This window comes from Perca fluviatilis, chromosome 5 (assembly GCF_010015445.1).
Source record: "Perca fluviatilis chromosome 5, GENO_Pfluv_1.0, whole genome shotgun sequence".
NCBI lineage: Eukaryota > Metazoa > Chordata > Actinopteri > Perciformes > Percidae > Perca > Perca fluviatilis.
In genome coordinates this window covers 31113253-31127512 of record NC_053116.1, presented here as the reverse complement: position 1 = coordinate 31127512, position 14260 = coordinate 31113253, and the positions used below count along the sequence as shown (strand labels likewise).

The following is a 14260-nucleotide window of genomic DNA, read 5'->3' as shown; positions in this document are numbered from 1 at the left end:
TTGGATTGATTTACTCTACGTTGTACAAATGTTTCTATTTTTCCAGTCACTCAGTGTATTTTTTGGCTAATAAATCAATTCAAATGTCGTTCTGTTGAGTTTTGGTGGGTAGAAAGAGCTAACACAGTAGACTGTTGTACTTAAGTCACCTTAAAGTCCTTGAAAACTCTTTAATTGTCAATATGTTGCAGCGTTTGTTTAAGCAATACAAAACCCATAAGGTAAAAACAAGTTGTAACATCACTCTTTTCAGTGCGTCATTGGATCCTGGTTGTCATTCTCTTAGTCACTTGCCACATCTTTCTCTAGAAAGATGTCCACACCCAGCGGCATCTTTCTTGAAGAAAGGGCACTGGTTGATGTGGACTGGGTGTGCATGGGGTGTTGTTTCCTAATAAAAGTGCCAGACTGCCATTCATTATGTTATCTACATGCCTTGGTCCTTTGGGAACCACATTGATTTTTAGTTTAAATAAGCAGCAATAACAAAGACATTTTTACATCATGCACTCAGAGTATGAGATGAAAAACTGTCCTGCTACGTGTCATGTATTGTCTTAGTTAGCAATGTCTGCATCAAATCTTTTTTTCTTTTTCTAAGTTATGTAAGCTAAAGTATTGGGTTTTAATGTGTCTGTGTGTGTGGTGTTGTTGTTGTTGGGGGCATGTGTGTTGAAAATACAAATTGTTTTGTTGAATTTTATATTTATTTAAGAAAAAAAGGGGTCAATAGAAAAAATTGTACACTTGGTACATTCATTTTCTGGCAGTGACTTAACACCTATTCCATCACCAAAGAGGTTGTGATAATAATAATAATAATAATAAGAGGCAACGCTCACGTTATTGGAGTGTCACCTCTTACTATTATAACCTCTTTGCTTTTACTTGGTAAATCCAAGCAAATCATTCGTTGATAAATGTGTCCTTCAGTGGTGAAAAGAAGTGTTTTATTTGTAAATGAGCTTCTCGTCAGTAGCACATTTATATTTAGAGATTTTTTTAAATTTCCCTTATAGAGAATATATTTCCCCGTCTTACCTGTTGTGCTTCTGCAACCTTTGCGTTGGCTTATGATGCAACAACAAAAAATTCAGGAATACATTTATTTGTCATTTTGACTGAACCGACTAATGTGTGTAATTCTTCATACCTTCTTTAGTCACGGCCTTCTCTCCCAAATCAGTTTAGATGATGGATATTTCCATGTTGCAAGCAACCTAGCTAATCGAAGGTTGTACACGTATCGTAGTGTAGCCTTCGGGTGCCTCAAACTGTCATGTGAGTGTGTGAAAACTTTAAAACTACAGCCATCTTTTATTTCCTTTATCTTCAGGTCTGTGGAAACCATAACATAATGTATAATTTCAACAGCTTCTGAACATGTTTCAACTGACAGCGGTGGTACAAGCCACAAAAATGTTAGGCTCCTTTAGTCACCCTTAGAATGTATATGGCATTTTTTTCATCTTTCTCTGCGTTTAACTTCCAAACTGAGCGACATTGTTGTTGAATGTCAGCAGTTCATGTTGTCAACCTGTCATATGTTGCATCTTGTTTCTGTTCTCTGCAGGACAAATGCAGTGCCTTGTTAAGGTAGAATCTTAATCAAAGAAAATTTGATATGCATTTGCATTTGCATTTGTCATAACGTAGGAATGATGCTTGTAATGAAATACTGTAGGGGCTACTGGCATTTTCACAGCAGTGTACTACAATTGTAAGAAAGGTTTGCCGTGTAAACGCACGCACAAAAGGGATTTTTACAGTTCATGTTCAAGTTAATTGTTGTCTGCAAAGAAACCACCAGGAACCGTTAGCATCAGGCTGCAATTGGTTGTCCAGCAGTCAGTAATGATTTTTTTGTCTTACTGACTTTGAACATTATTGCACCACCTCACTCAGTTAAAGAAAAATGTATTTGAGGAACTATACTATACACTATCTTATAATTATCATTATTTGAAAAAAAAGAAGGGCTGAGACTGAGATTATAATTCAAAGAAATAACCAGAACAAGAATGCATTTAGAGGTCAGAAAATCCATTTCCTGTGGTGTTCATCATATACTAGTTAGTACAATCTCACCTGTGCAGCTAGAGGGAGCCCTTCATCCAAGACTGCACAGAGAGGCCAGAAAACAAGTGGAGCAAACCAGTCAGTTGTTCATAATATGTAGTAGTATACACAGTCTCTCTAAAATATGAGTATGAGATGAAAAACTGTCCTGCTACGTGTCATGTATTGTCTTAGTTAGCAATGTCTGCATCAAATCTTTTTTTCTTTTTCTAAGTTATGTAAGCTAAAGTATTGGGTTTTAGTGTGTGTGTGTGTGTGTGTGTGTGTGTGGGGGTGTATGTGTGGGGTATGTTATATATAAAAAGTAATCCAATGGTAGATGGCCACAACAAAAGAGAGAAAGAAAGAGTGAGATACTTATCAGTGGCAAGGTGGAGCCTGCTTATCATTCCTTCACTTGCTTCAGTCACCTGTTGTCACACCTTGGACATCATGCAACAGACGACGTACACCATCTGGGGTGAGTCCACTCTGCAAATCATGCTTTTAATTAACTTTTAATGAAAGTGGCTAAATGTAACTTTCATTTTGTGTAGATTTCAGCAAAACTAATTACCATTACCATTATAGATATCCACAATTGTATTTTCCAAGTCAAAAAAAAACATATTGATAAAAAAATATGTGCACACATAGACATCAAAAGGGGCTTGAGCACCTGCCCTTTTTCTTTCTCCAGAGAAAGGGCCCTTTTTTCTGGATGCATGTTCTTTAAAAACAAATGTATTAATAAATATAGCCTATATATTCCTGTCAAACAAATATACTGTATAGTGTATTTGTGTTTCTTACATACTCTCTCTCTCTCTCTCTCTCTCTCTCCCCGCGGTGCATCTCCTCACGACACACACACACACACACACACAGCAGGGTGTCTATGTTGTGCTGGAGATGTAACACACAGATATTATAGTTAACTTCTGTCTTTCTAACATGCATGAGCTACTAGCTTATGTAATAAGTTAGGTAATGTTTAGATGAGGCATCATGGCCCTACAGGCTAATGTACTGTACTGAATAGCGTGGCTGTTTATGTAGTTCTGGTAAGTCAGAGCGTTTGAGCGTGCGAGTGCAATGCAATGGTGAGACCACTTTGGAAGATTACTGTGGATCTTGAGAGCTCGATTGTATAGTCGTACTATTGGCACTGCAGGTGAACAGGATAAACAAAATAACTAAAACCTATCACCACAGAACTTCCCCAGTTAATGAATTAAGAGTATATATATATATATATATTAATTTAAAATAAATCTACAGATGCAGCCTAAAACAAATACCATCTAAATGTGTATTTTGGAAGTTTTATTTCTATTTTATAAAAGAAGACATGGAAGCAAAATAGACCAAAATCTCTAAATTGACCACAACATGTAAAAAGTGTCCTGCATTAAACAGTAACTTCATCATTTTGATCGTAGGCTCCTCATCTAATAATAACAGTGTTTTTTCATTATTGGTGCAGTGTTTTTTCCTGTAAAATTAACAAAATTGCAACAGTAGCCTTTTTCAGTTTAGTGTGAAGATTGTTGTTCAGATTTTTCAAAAAGAGTTTTTGAAGTTTTATTTATTCCAATAACACTAAAAGATCTAAAATGATTTATTGCCATTTGCAAAATAAACAAAACAATTTCCCTCTCCTTGGTGCGGTCACTTATTCTAAATATATACTTGAAACTAGTAGCATAGAAAACATGCACATTGTGGCAGAGTTTCCTTTGCTTATTGTGATTAACCTGATGAATACTAAAACGTGTCTAGATTATTTATTAAATCTATTAAACAATTGCGCAAGGGAAATAAGATAAATTTGGTAAGGTAGTCCGAGTTGTGTTAATATATGTAATGTTTTGTTTAAATTTAAAAAAAATAATTATTGGGGCGCTTGGGTAGCTCACTTGGTAGAGCGTGCGCCCCATGTACAGAGATTTGGTCCTTGCCGCAGCGGTCACGGGTTCAATTCTGACCTGCAGCCCTTTGCTGCATGTCATTCCCCCTCTCTCTCCCCTTTCATGTCTGGGATGTCCTGTCAAATAAAGGCCTTAAAAAGCCCCCCCCCCCACCCCCCCAAAAAAAAAGCTCTGCCGCCCAAAATGTCTGTGCATGTCCCTGGCTGCAGCTAATGCTAGAATCTAGCTGCTAGTTTATCAAATGAAACAGAGCTTGCAGTTTAACTTCTTAAAAAAACATTGATGATCAGCTGGACACAAGGCCTAGCCTAGTAGTAGTCAGTAGACAAACCTGCTTGCCAGCCCACATTACGTGTTTTCCCAGTCACCCAAACAGTCAGTGGAAAGAATGTTAACAAAAGTTTGAGTACAGCAAACTGAACGCTGTATTTTGGCAAACCTCCCTGGGGAGACTGGGGGCATTTTTTGCAACAGGGACTATGACATCCTAAAAACTTCCTCTAAATATCTTTTCATGTTGTGTTATGGCTATGTTGTAGGCAAGCCAATAAGGAGAGTAATGGCTGGATACATTTTATGGAGGTGCTAGCCTACTCTGTGTTGTAGTAGTGATAATTACTGTAAATGTGGCACATCCAGTTTTTCTGAGGCACACCCACAGTTTATTTGTCTGTGATTGAAGTCATTGTTGTTTCTACACTCTTCAGATTAATGTGTTTTTTATAACACATCGTCTGTTTTTCCAGGCACTCACGATAGCCACTGCCGACTGAAGTTAGTCGACTTTTGGGCTAATGAAAACCACATTTCCCATGAGACACAGGGGCTCAGCAAACAGCACCTGGTGGTGCGACGGGGGAAACCTTTCAAACTGACTCTGCTGTTTTTCAGCCGGTCATTGAACCCTCGCACAGAGAGGCTGGTGCTGGATGTTTCGCTAGGTATCAAAGATTTTTTTTTTGTCTTTATCTTACAAATGAGCAATTCATAAGCAATAAAAAGCATGTCTGCTCAATCCAATACACACAGGGATGTTGTTGCTACAGTCTTACTTGGTCTGGTATGACCAGTAGCTAAGTGGCAAAACTTTACCTGACATGCCATCAGGCTTAAAGTGAAACTATGTAATTTTTGCTTAAACTCACCGGCCACTGTGGCCAAAATTGACTATTGACTATATGCTATAAAGGTAAATGCTAAAACAGTGTAGCAGTAGTAGTTAGTCGTTCATCAAGTCAGCTGTCTCTGTAATGTCTATTACATTAGCCACCATAAGCTGCTGGTCATACCCAGTGACTGTAAAAACAAAAACAAAAAAAGGTCATATCACACCAAGTTAAGGCTGTATGGCAATGTATTGAATTTGGAATTGTTTCTTATGAATTCAACTTTTATTATGTTATTACTTCATTCAAAAGTTACCATCTAACTTTAAGTAAACTGCAAGTGTTTTCTTTCACCAAACAGGCCATCTGTCAGAGAGCTTCCCAGTCCAGTTCTCTGACGAGCAATCCGACCCACAAAGCTGGTCAGCCAAAGTCTACCCAGGCAACATACAGCCTCAGTCAGTCACCATCCACATCTGCTCCCCTGTTCAATCCGCAGTGGCTCTGTATAACCTTGTGGTCCACATAGAGACCATACAGAACAGAAGGAGCTATGCAGTGGGAACATTTGTGCTGCTCTGCAACCCTTGGCTAAAAGGTGGGTCCATGTAGTAATACTCCTTCCTGTTGTTGTCTACAGTTTTTGCTCTCAACTTGTTGTAGTCATTCCACACCACTGCTTTTGCCTTTCAGATGATCCAGTGTACATGCCACTGGATGCCCAAATAAAAGAGTATGTCAAGAGTGATTACGGGGTGGTTTTTATCGGCACCCATCTAAATGTTAGACAGCGGCCCTGGTCCTTTGGTCAGGTATGTGACGCTCAGCTGTCATGAATGGATCAAGTGTAATCACAGCATTATGTGGAGGTAGGAATACAGCGAAGCTACATTTGTTGTTTCCATCTGTGCAGTATGAGCCTGGGGTCTTAGAGGCATGTCTGAAGCTTCTACAGGTCAGCCCACAGCACCTCAGGAACAAAGACAAGGACTTCAGTCTACGGGCAGACCCTGTTTACCTCAGCAGGGTGATCTGTGCTATGGTGAGATACAACACTCACAAATACTGTGCGTGTGATGAATATATAAAAACATGCACATGCATTCCCACTCATGCCACATCCTTCCAGATCTTGTATATTTAAAAACTTTGGAAATACTTTTTCGAGTTGTGAACAATGACCTTCCTGTCTGTATTCATTTTATTTTTTTTTTATTTTTTAAGAGAAGGTCATTATTATTACATCTTTGAAACTGGTAAAGTGAGGACTAACGTAAAATTTGGATTTTTTTCAGTTTTGGGGGTTACATTATTGAATGAACTTAATGAGTTTCAAAAAGCTTTAAAATCTAAAATAATTAAGGGTTATGAAGTCATTTGATTAAAATGTAAAACTACTTATAAATCATTATTGTACTCAAGTATTTAGTTTCATTTAGTTTTGTTGGATTTCTGGGTGATTCTATGGGAATTATAGGATAGGCAAAAAGCCTATTCCTTTTTCGGTTAGCTACGGTAGCAAATTGTGGGAAATAATTGTTTCTTTCATGTATGTTAACCGAAATAAAATGATTCATCATCATCATCCTTTACTAATATTACCAATTACATGGCTGGGATTTATTGAAGGACAATTTTCTGTGCAGTTTCACAATGACGAAAAAAAAGCTCAGTAATGTGTCTCCCGCTGTCCAAGGTAAACTGTAATGATGACCTGGGTATCTTGGCGGGGAAGTGGCAGGGCAGCTACAAAGATGGTATCAATCCTACAGAGTGGAGCGGCAGCGCCGACATCCTTCACCGGTGGGTCTCGTCCAACTACAGCCCCGTGCGCTATGGACAGTGCTGGGTCTTTGCATCTGTCCTCTGCACAGGTACTTTGAATAATTAGGACCCACGAGTGTATTTATGCTAAAACCATGACATTCAAGTGTTACTGAGCAACCTCCAACCCCGAGCAGTTGTACTACATCTCACTGAATTGGAACTGGAGTCAGAAAGTTGTCAAAGGTTTCTCACGATGTTTCTGATAAGATAAGCTAAACTTACCTAAACATGTTTTAAACTAGAAGATTGATACTTGCAATGGTCTGTTATTTATCCGTTTCATCTCATTTTTTAATAATTGCTCATTCTTCCAGAAATCAGTTTTTGTTCCACCACTTTATTGAAAAAATACATTCTAATATACAACATTTCAGACACATACCCAAAATAATGATCCAGAGAAACAATAATATGACTTTAAATTAATAAAAATAATAACAATAACAAAAACAAAGTATGGAGAGGAGGATGATTAAACAATACTATAAAATTACAATTTTCGACAAAACAAAATACATACATACAATATGTAACGAATGCAGATGATTCCATAGAGGGCATGAAGGGTCACTGAATGGTTTGATATGGAAAATATGTGAATCATCTGCTATGGTCCATCTAATTGAACACCTAAAGGAGACAAATGAGAATATGTAATATATTTTGGAAGATAGATTTTCACCTTCACCCCCGTAATAATTACAGTGGCAATTACCTGCTGATTTTCTGTGAACTGGCTGGTCATCCGGTTATTTAAAGGTCCCATGACATGGTGCTCTTTGGATGCTTTTATATAGGCCTTGGTGGTCCCCTAATACTGTATCTGAAGTCTCTTTCCCGAAATTCAGCCTTGGTGCAGAATTACAGCCCCTAGAGCCAGTCCCACAATGAGCTTTCCTTAGTATGTGCCATTTCTGTGTCTTATTGAGGAGGAGAGAGGGGGGGGCAAGGTGGAGGGTGGGGTTGTGGCCTTGACCAACTGCCACTTTGCTCATTTGAAAGCCATGATGTCTCTCTCTCATGGGTGGGCCAAATTCTCTGAATGGGCAAAGAAGAGAAAGGGGAGGTAACCTTGCTCCTTATGACCTCATAAGGAGCAAGATTCCAGATCGGTCCATCTGAGCTTTCATTTACTCAAAGGCAGAGCAGGATACCCAGGGCTCGGTTTACACCTATCACCATTTCTAGCCACTGTGGGACCATAGGCAGGCTGGGGGAATTCATATTAATGTTAAAAAACCTCATAAAGTGAAATTTGCATGCCATGGGACCTTTAAATCATGTTAACTCTTTCTCTTTCTCTTAACTCTTTCTTGTGGGATGCATAGTGATATTGCTTGCTCAATTTATACTGTGTTATTAAAGCATATCTTTTTTTTTCAATTAAAAACGGATGGTTTACTTCAATTACAGACAAATATATTTTTCTCACTCACCTCAGATAAACCTTGATGTTTTCATAGAGACTATGTCTGTGGTAAAATCTAGTAAACTAAAGACAGAAAATGTGTTTTTATTATTATTATTTTGGATGAACTGACCTTTATTATATCATCATCATCATCATCATCATCATCACTACTTCATTTGAATTTTTCTTTTTTTTTTGCTAAACATACCTAACATTTCAGGCCTTAATTTGTCAATACAAATGATTTCTGAATCTTGGTGTGTTTAGTGCTTAAGACTGTCTTTTTTCTCCCCAGTGATGAGAGTGCTGGGAATTCCCTCCAGGGTGGTGACAGTTTTTAATGCAGCCCATGATGGAGATGGCAACCTAAACATTGAAGAATGTTACTCCAGCACAGGAGAAAAGCTCAACCTCAACAATAACGACAGCATTTGGTTGGTGTTTCTTGCTGTCAAACCACAAAGCTAACAGTTGGTCTTTTACTTGTTTAGCCATCAGGACGATATGACAATTTACATTAAAACTGAATTTTTTTTAAGAGGCACTGTATTGAATTTTGTTAAAATTATAATTCAGTGTATTGTTTTAACATATACCTAATGACTTTTTTATATGAACATATGAATCCAGAGAAGTGTAGAGGCCTACATTATCGATATCAACACCTTAGTCACCTTAATGCATTTGCCTGTGATCATGTCTAATATTCCTCTGTGTATGCATGTCCATGTTTATTGGTGTATGCATGCTCGTTTGTTGAGAGTGTTTGTGCATCCATACAGTACCTGTGTGTCCTCTTGCAGGAACTTCCATGTGTGGGTGGAGTGCTGGATGAGGAGACCAGACCTCGGTGCAGGGTTTGATGGCTGGCAGGTAGTGGACCCGACCCCCCAGGAGAGAAGTGCAGGTGGGTCCCTGCCCCATGTGGGTTTTGTTTCCAAAGCTGTCATTTGGATTTAAATTTTTCATTTTAACGTTTTCAAATTTGGACAGGAATCTTGAGCCTGTTCAGAGCTTAATGTGAGAGCTTCCTTCTTGAGTAAATGTCACAGGAAGTGGAACATAATGGATCATGTGATTTATTTTTGAAGGATAACTAATTAGTATGCAACAATAAACACATCTTTCTCTGCAGGGATATTCTGCTGTGGCCCCTGCCCAGTAGCTGCCATCCAGCAACATTGCCTCCGCGCCCCTTATGACACCTCGTTCGTCTATGCCTCTATTGACGCTGACGTCATACGGATGATTGTGCGCAATGGACTGGTGGTGGAGAGGAAGGTGGACACTGAGTGCGTGGGACAGCTGATCTACACAAAGAGCATTGGCTCAGACAGTCCGGAGAATCTGACGCAGACTTACAAGAGCAAGAACAGTAAGAACAGACACAGTGTAGTGTATCTTCTTTAACAAGAAGCCAATTTGTGTAGTGAGTCAGCATTATGCAAATGCACAATGTAGAGACAGTAGAAGTAGGGTGTTTTCTGTCTTTGTTCTCCACATGTGTGATAACGTTTTTCTTTCCCTTTTTAGGGGGACAACCAATAGCCACTCTAAGACACTCAGCGAGCAGTGGTCATCAGCGGTCATGTAATAAAGCATCGTCACCCTTCTTTCCACATGCAAACATACATACATCTGTGCACACAAATACTTTAAAATAGAAGTTATTTTGAAACTTAAAGGTCCCCTGTGGAGTTTTTGACCTCTAGTGGTGCTATGGAGCCGTTTTTATACAAGTGGCCTTTTCTGTTTGTCTTGTGCAAACATGCCAAAATGCCAATGGCTTACACTATTCTACTGATCTACAGGTGGCGGTAATGCCCCAAGACTGGGAAGATAAAAACTAATGTCATTGTGGGAACATTCTGTTGCAAATTATCACTGGGGGTTTCTGTTAGCCAGAAAAGCCATCACTCAGTTTTCTGTTTGCTTCTTGTGGTCTGGTGAGAGCATACATTTAATACGGTTGCTTTTTTCATAACAAGATCTCTCTCACTTTTACAGCTGAGGTCACTCGTGCAGGTTCCTTTTTTGCTTTATCATTCAATGGAAAAGGTACACTTTTTAATACTACTCATACTATCACAGAACATACTGTATGTCACTCAGCTACATACGTTCCTATTTGGCCTTCATTTTCACTTTAGGTGTTTGACAAAATCCCTTTTTTACACTTTTTACAGACAGGTATACTGGATATGCTACTCCTCAGCCCAGACAAGTGGATTATGAAGCACGTAAGCTTTTCTTCTACTCATACTGTTGCAGGGTATATTTAGATGTTTGCTGCTGACAACACCCGTTCAGACCTGGTTTTAAAATCTGTCCTGTGATCAAAAAAAGCAATCTTTTCCTTTTCCAATGTTTTTCTTTTCTTTAACGGTTTACCCGGTAGATATTTGAAACAACTTGTACGCATCTCTCCCCTTAATCTCCACGCAGGAGGAAGTTCTTCCGGTTTGGATGTATCCCTAAGGATAGATGGGGTGCCATCAGTGGGGGAGAGCATCGTCATGTGTGTGACAGTCAAAAACCAGTCAAGCAGCCCCAGGGTCCTGATGGAACACCTCAACGCTCAGCTTAAGGAGTACAACAGCAACCCACAGGAGAGCTTCTGGAGAGCACGCAATGAAGTGCACATACAGCCGGGTGAAGGTGAGGAGAGGACAGTATAAATGCGTACAGTCTCTGGCATGATTGTTGGATTACCTTATTCAATAGTATTTCATTTTAGTACACACTGGCTTGGTCACAATCATATTACTGAAACCTCTACAAACACGAGAGATTGTTTGCAACTTCTCTGCAGTTGTGTTGCTCCACCACACCATCCTCCCCTCTGAGTACGAGTCGGTCCTGGCAGCGGATGACATTGTGAACATGGCAGTGGTGATAAAGGACGTGATGACTGAAGAAAGAGCCCTGGCGATGCAGGAGTTCAACTTAAGATCCCTAAAGATAACCATAGAGGTACAGCAGTATCCAGACTAGCTTTTCTTCAGCTCCCAAAAAAAACGATGTAGCGTTTTCTTCCTTTCTTTTTCTTCGTTATCGTCATTGTTCACTTTGATCTTCTGTCTCCTGTCAGTCGTACATGACAAGACAACGTTATTTTAACTTAACACTTAATCATATCATGATATTTATATGACTTCATTTAAGATGCACAGAATTTGTCATATACAACAATGTTTAGTCAATTGACTTACCCCACACACACTAATTCTTACAGTCGAGGAGGTCTCAATAACCATTGTACAGTAAAAAGTGTGTCCTAAAGAAGAAGATTGTGGTATTCAAAACATCAATGATCTCCATCAAATTCTAATCATAATAATTAGCTATGAAAATCATTTCTGCGTCTTATACACATTTGCATGGAATGAACAATAAAGCACTTATCTGGCTGCTCTGTTCGGTGCACTCAGAACTAGAGTTTCCTCTCATCCAGAACAATAGGTTTTCTATCATACCTACCTACATACATTTTAAACTCTACTGTAAACCAATCAACCCAACGTGGACTAAAGTGTTAGTGTTGAGCACCAGAGCTCCTAATTGACTAAATAGAGGATTTTGTTGTCCAGCGTCTCATCATGTAACTGTGGCTTTTCCACAGATCGAAGGAGGGGACAGCATCCAGATAAAGAGGGAGCACAAAGCCCAGGTGTCCTTCATCAACAAACTTTCCAAAACTCTGAATGGAGTTGTGCTGACTGTAGAGGGATCTGGCTTGTTACAGGGCAAACAGGAAGCCAGGTAAGCCTATTTCCAGTTGGACTTTAAGATATAATAATAATAATAATAATGATCATTCTCTATCGCTATTTTGGGATATTCATGGCTCCATAGGACAATGGAAGTGTTGTTGGTAAAAAACATTAACAACAAAAAGACACAATAGGTTTACCTGTGTAACCATTTCAGTTGACATGACATTCCAAGTTTCTGAGTAATGCGGTTTGGGAATGCTGTCAGGAATGCTTTTGTGGGTTGTGTAACTCCTTGGGGCAGAGAAACCCAGCCAGCAGAAAACGTTCTCACGACACTGGCTAACGTTTCCCACAAGTTCTAACAATGAATAAATTCAAGATTCAACTTTACTGGACCTGTATTGAAACATACGAGACTGCACCTCACTATGGGTGCATTTTTAATGTGAATGTTGATTTTTGCATTTTGTGTCTGTAGCCTATCAGACAAGAATCACCTCATGGTCAAAAAAAGGACAGCACAATGTGTTGTTTTGCAACGTAGCATCACTACATTTTTCATTGTATTCGACTTTCTTTATTATATATTTGCATTTTGCTGAGAATTAACAGGAGTCTTAACATCTCAAAGAAATACTTAGTGATGTTAAGACTTAATCTCCTGTTTCCTTCCTCCTCCATGGCTTTAACTGGACAAACTTTGTCAATGGAAGTTTACACATTTTTTATAATTATCTTTTCCTGGTTTGGTCTTATTTCTTTCTCATTTCTGTGCCATGGTGACATTTTATTGGCACAGACAATGAAGAACAAGTTTCACCCAAGAGAGGACTAAGCTTGCTAATTAGGAGAAAAGATTCAGCAGAAAAATCTAGTTACTGTAAGAGGTAGCCTAATACATCACCATGCTAAGTACTGGAACAATAAAACTGCTGCTTTTTGCCTTGAAAAGGGGCAGAACTTTATCAAATCTCTGTATTTGGCAAAGGATTCATAGAATAATTGGTGGTATTAATCATCACGCCCACACACACACACACACACACACACACACACACACACACACACACACACACACACACACACACACACACACACACACACACACACACAATATATTATGACAGTTTGTGCTGTGAAACATGAAATATCTTGCCAATTGTCCCTTTTATTCAGTTTTACCAACTCTTGTGCTATCAATGGAATTCCAGACTGTTTCAGGGCTGCCCTGGAAATATCCTGCGTGGGTCTTTGTGAGAGCTGAAATACGGAAAGTTGATGTGTTTTTCTTCTCTCTTTCCCAGAATGATTTCCCTGCAGCCAGACATGAAGATAGAGAAGACGGTGTTCATCATGGCAACTTCACCTGGCACTAAACTGCTGATGGCCACTTTATCACACAGCAACAGCGCCAACATGGTGTCCAGGAGCTTCCACAAAGTCTCTGTCATTACTGCATGACACTGAAGAGTCTGTCCTCCCAAGAAGCTTCAGCAACAAGAAATTAATTTCTTTCCACTGAGACATGCAGGAAGTATGCTTCAATATTGTGTTTTGATATTTGTTTTTAAGAACACATCTCCGGCAAAGATGACATATTTGTATTTTTTGGTAAAGTCTACAAAGGCAGTCTATATTCAGTAATCCATTTAAAAGAATGTACTGTATATACTTGGTAAAATCCTACAATATTCCTGTATTTTACCATACATGAGTATATCCTTTTTTTCTTCTTTTTTTAAACAGATTTAATATAATATTATACTTATACTTGCTGCATATTATACTATACACAAAACATATGATACATCTCTGTTAGATGAGGTTGAAAAGCGCTGGAAAAGATAGTGGTACGTTGTTTTTTTTTAAGCTACTATTTCCAAGGTCAAGAACTTTTACACCCAACTAAATGTCTCTTATCTGGTTGGTTGTAACCACAGCTATGGGCGGGACTAGAGAAGGTCGCCTGAAAAATAGCCAATTTTGGCTCATCCTAATGCAATTAAGAATATGTTTTAGGGAGCCGATGGCATGCATGTCTTCACACTAATTGTTCGTATTTAAGGAAACACACATGCATATTTTGCAGCAGATATGATTCTTTTTCAATGGCCTGATGTGACTTATGATTTAATATTACCACAGTGATCAGAGAACGTTATTTAGCCAGCCTTGTTTGTCAGGATTCTCACCCTCCAGTGATCCATATGG

General features: G+C 38.9%; 1 protein-coding gene across 1 annotated transcript; it reads left to right on the top strand.

The window, feature by feature from the left end:
* The first annotated feature begins 2421 nt into the window (after positions 1 to 2421).
* Positions 2422 to 13753, top strand: LOC120558334 (protein-glutamine gamma-glutamyltransferase 5-like). The gene is made up of 16 exons (XM_039799270.1): positions 2422 to 2539; positions 4736 to 4930; positions 5457 to 5693; positions 5789 to 5907; positions 6009 to 6137; positions 6792 to 6969; positions 8629 to 8767; positions 9137 to 9240; positions 9469 to 9708; positions 9867 to 9923; positions 10341 to 10391; positions 10520 to 10573; positions 10779 to 10991; positions 11146 to 11306; positions 11956 to 12095; positions 13354 to 13753. The coding sequence occupies exons 1-16, from the start codon at positions 2512 to 2514 to the stop codon at positions 13508 to 13510; spliced, it is 2202 nt and encodes a 733-aa protein (XP_039655204.1). The 5' UTR covers positions 2422 to 2511; the 3' UTR covers positions 13511 to 13753.
* Positions 13754 to 14260: the final 507 nt, after the last annotated feature.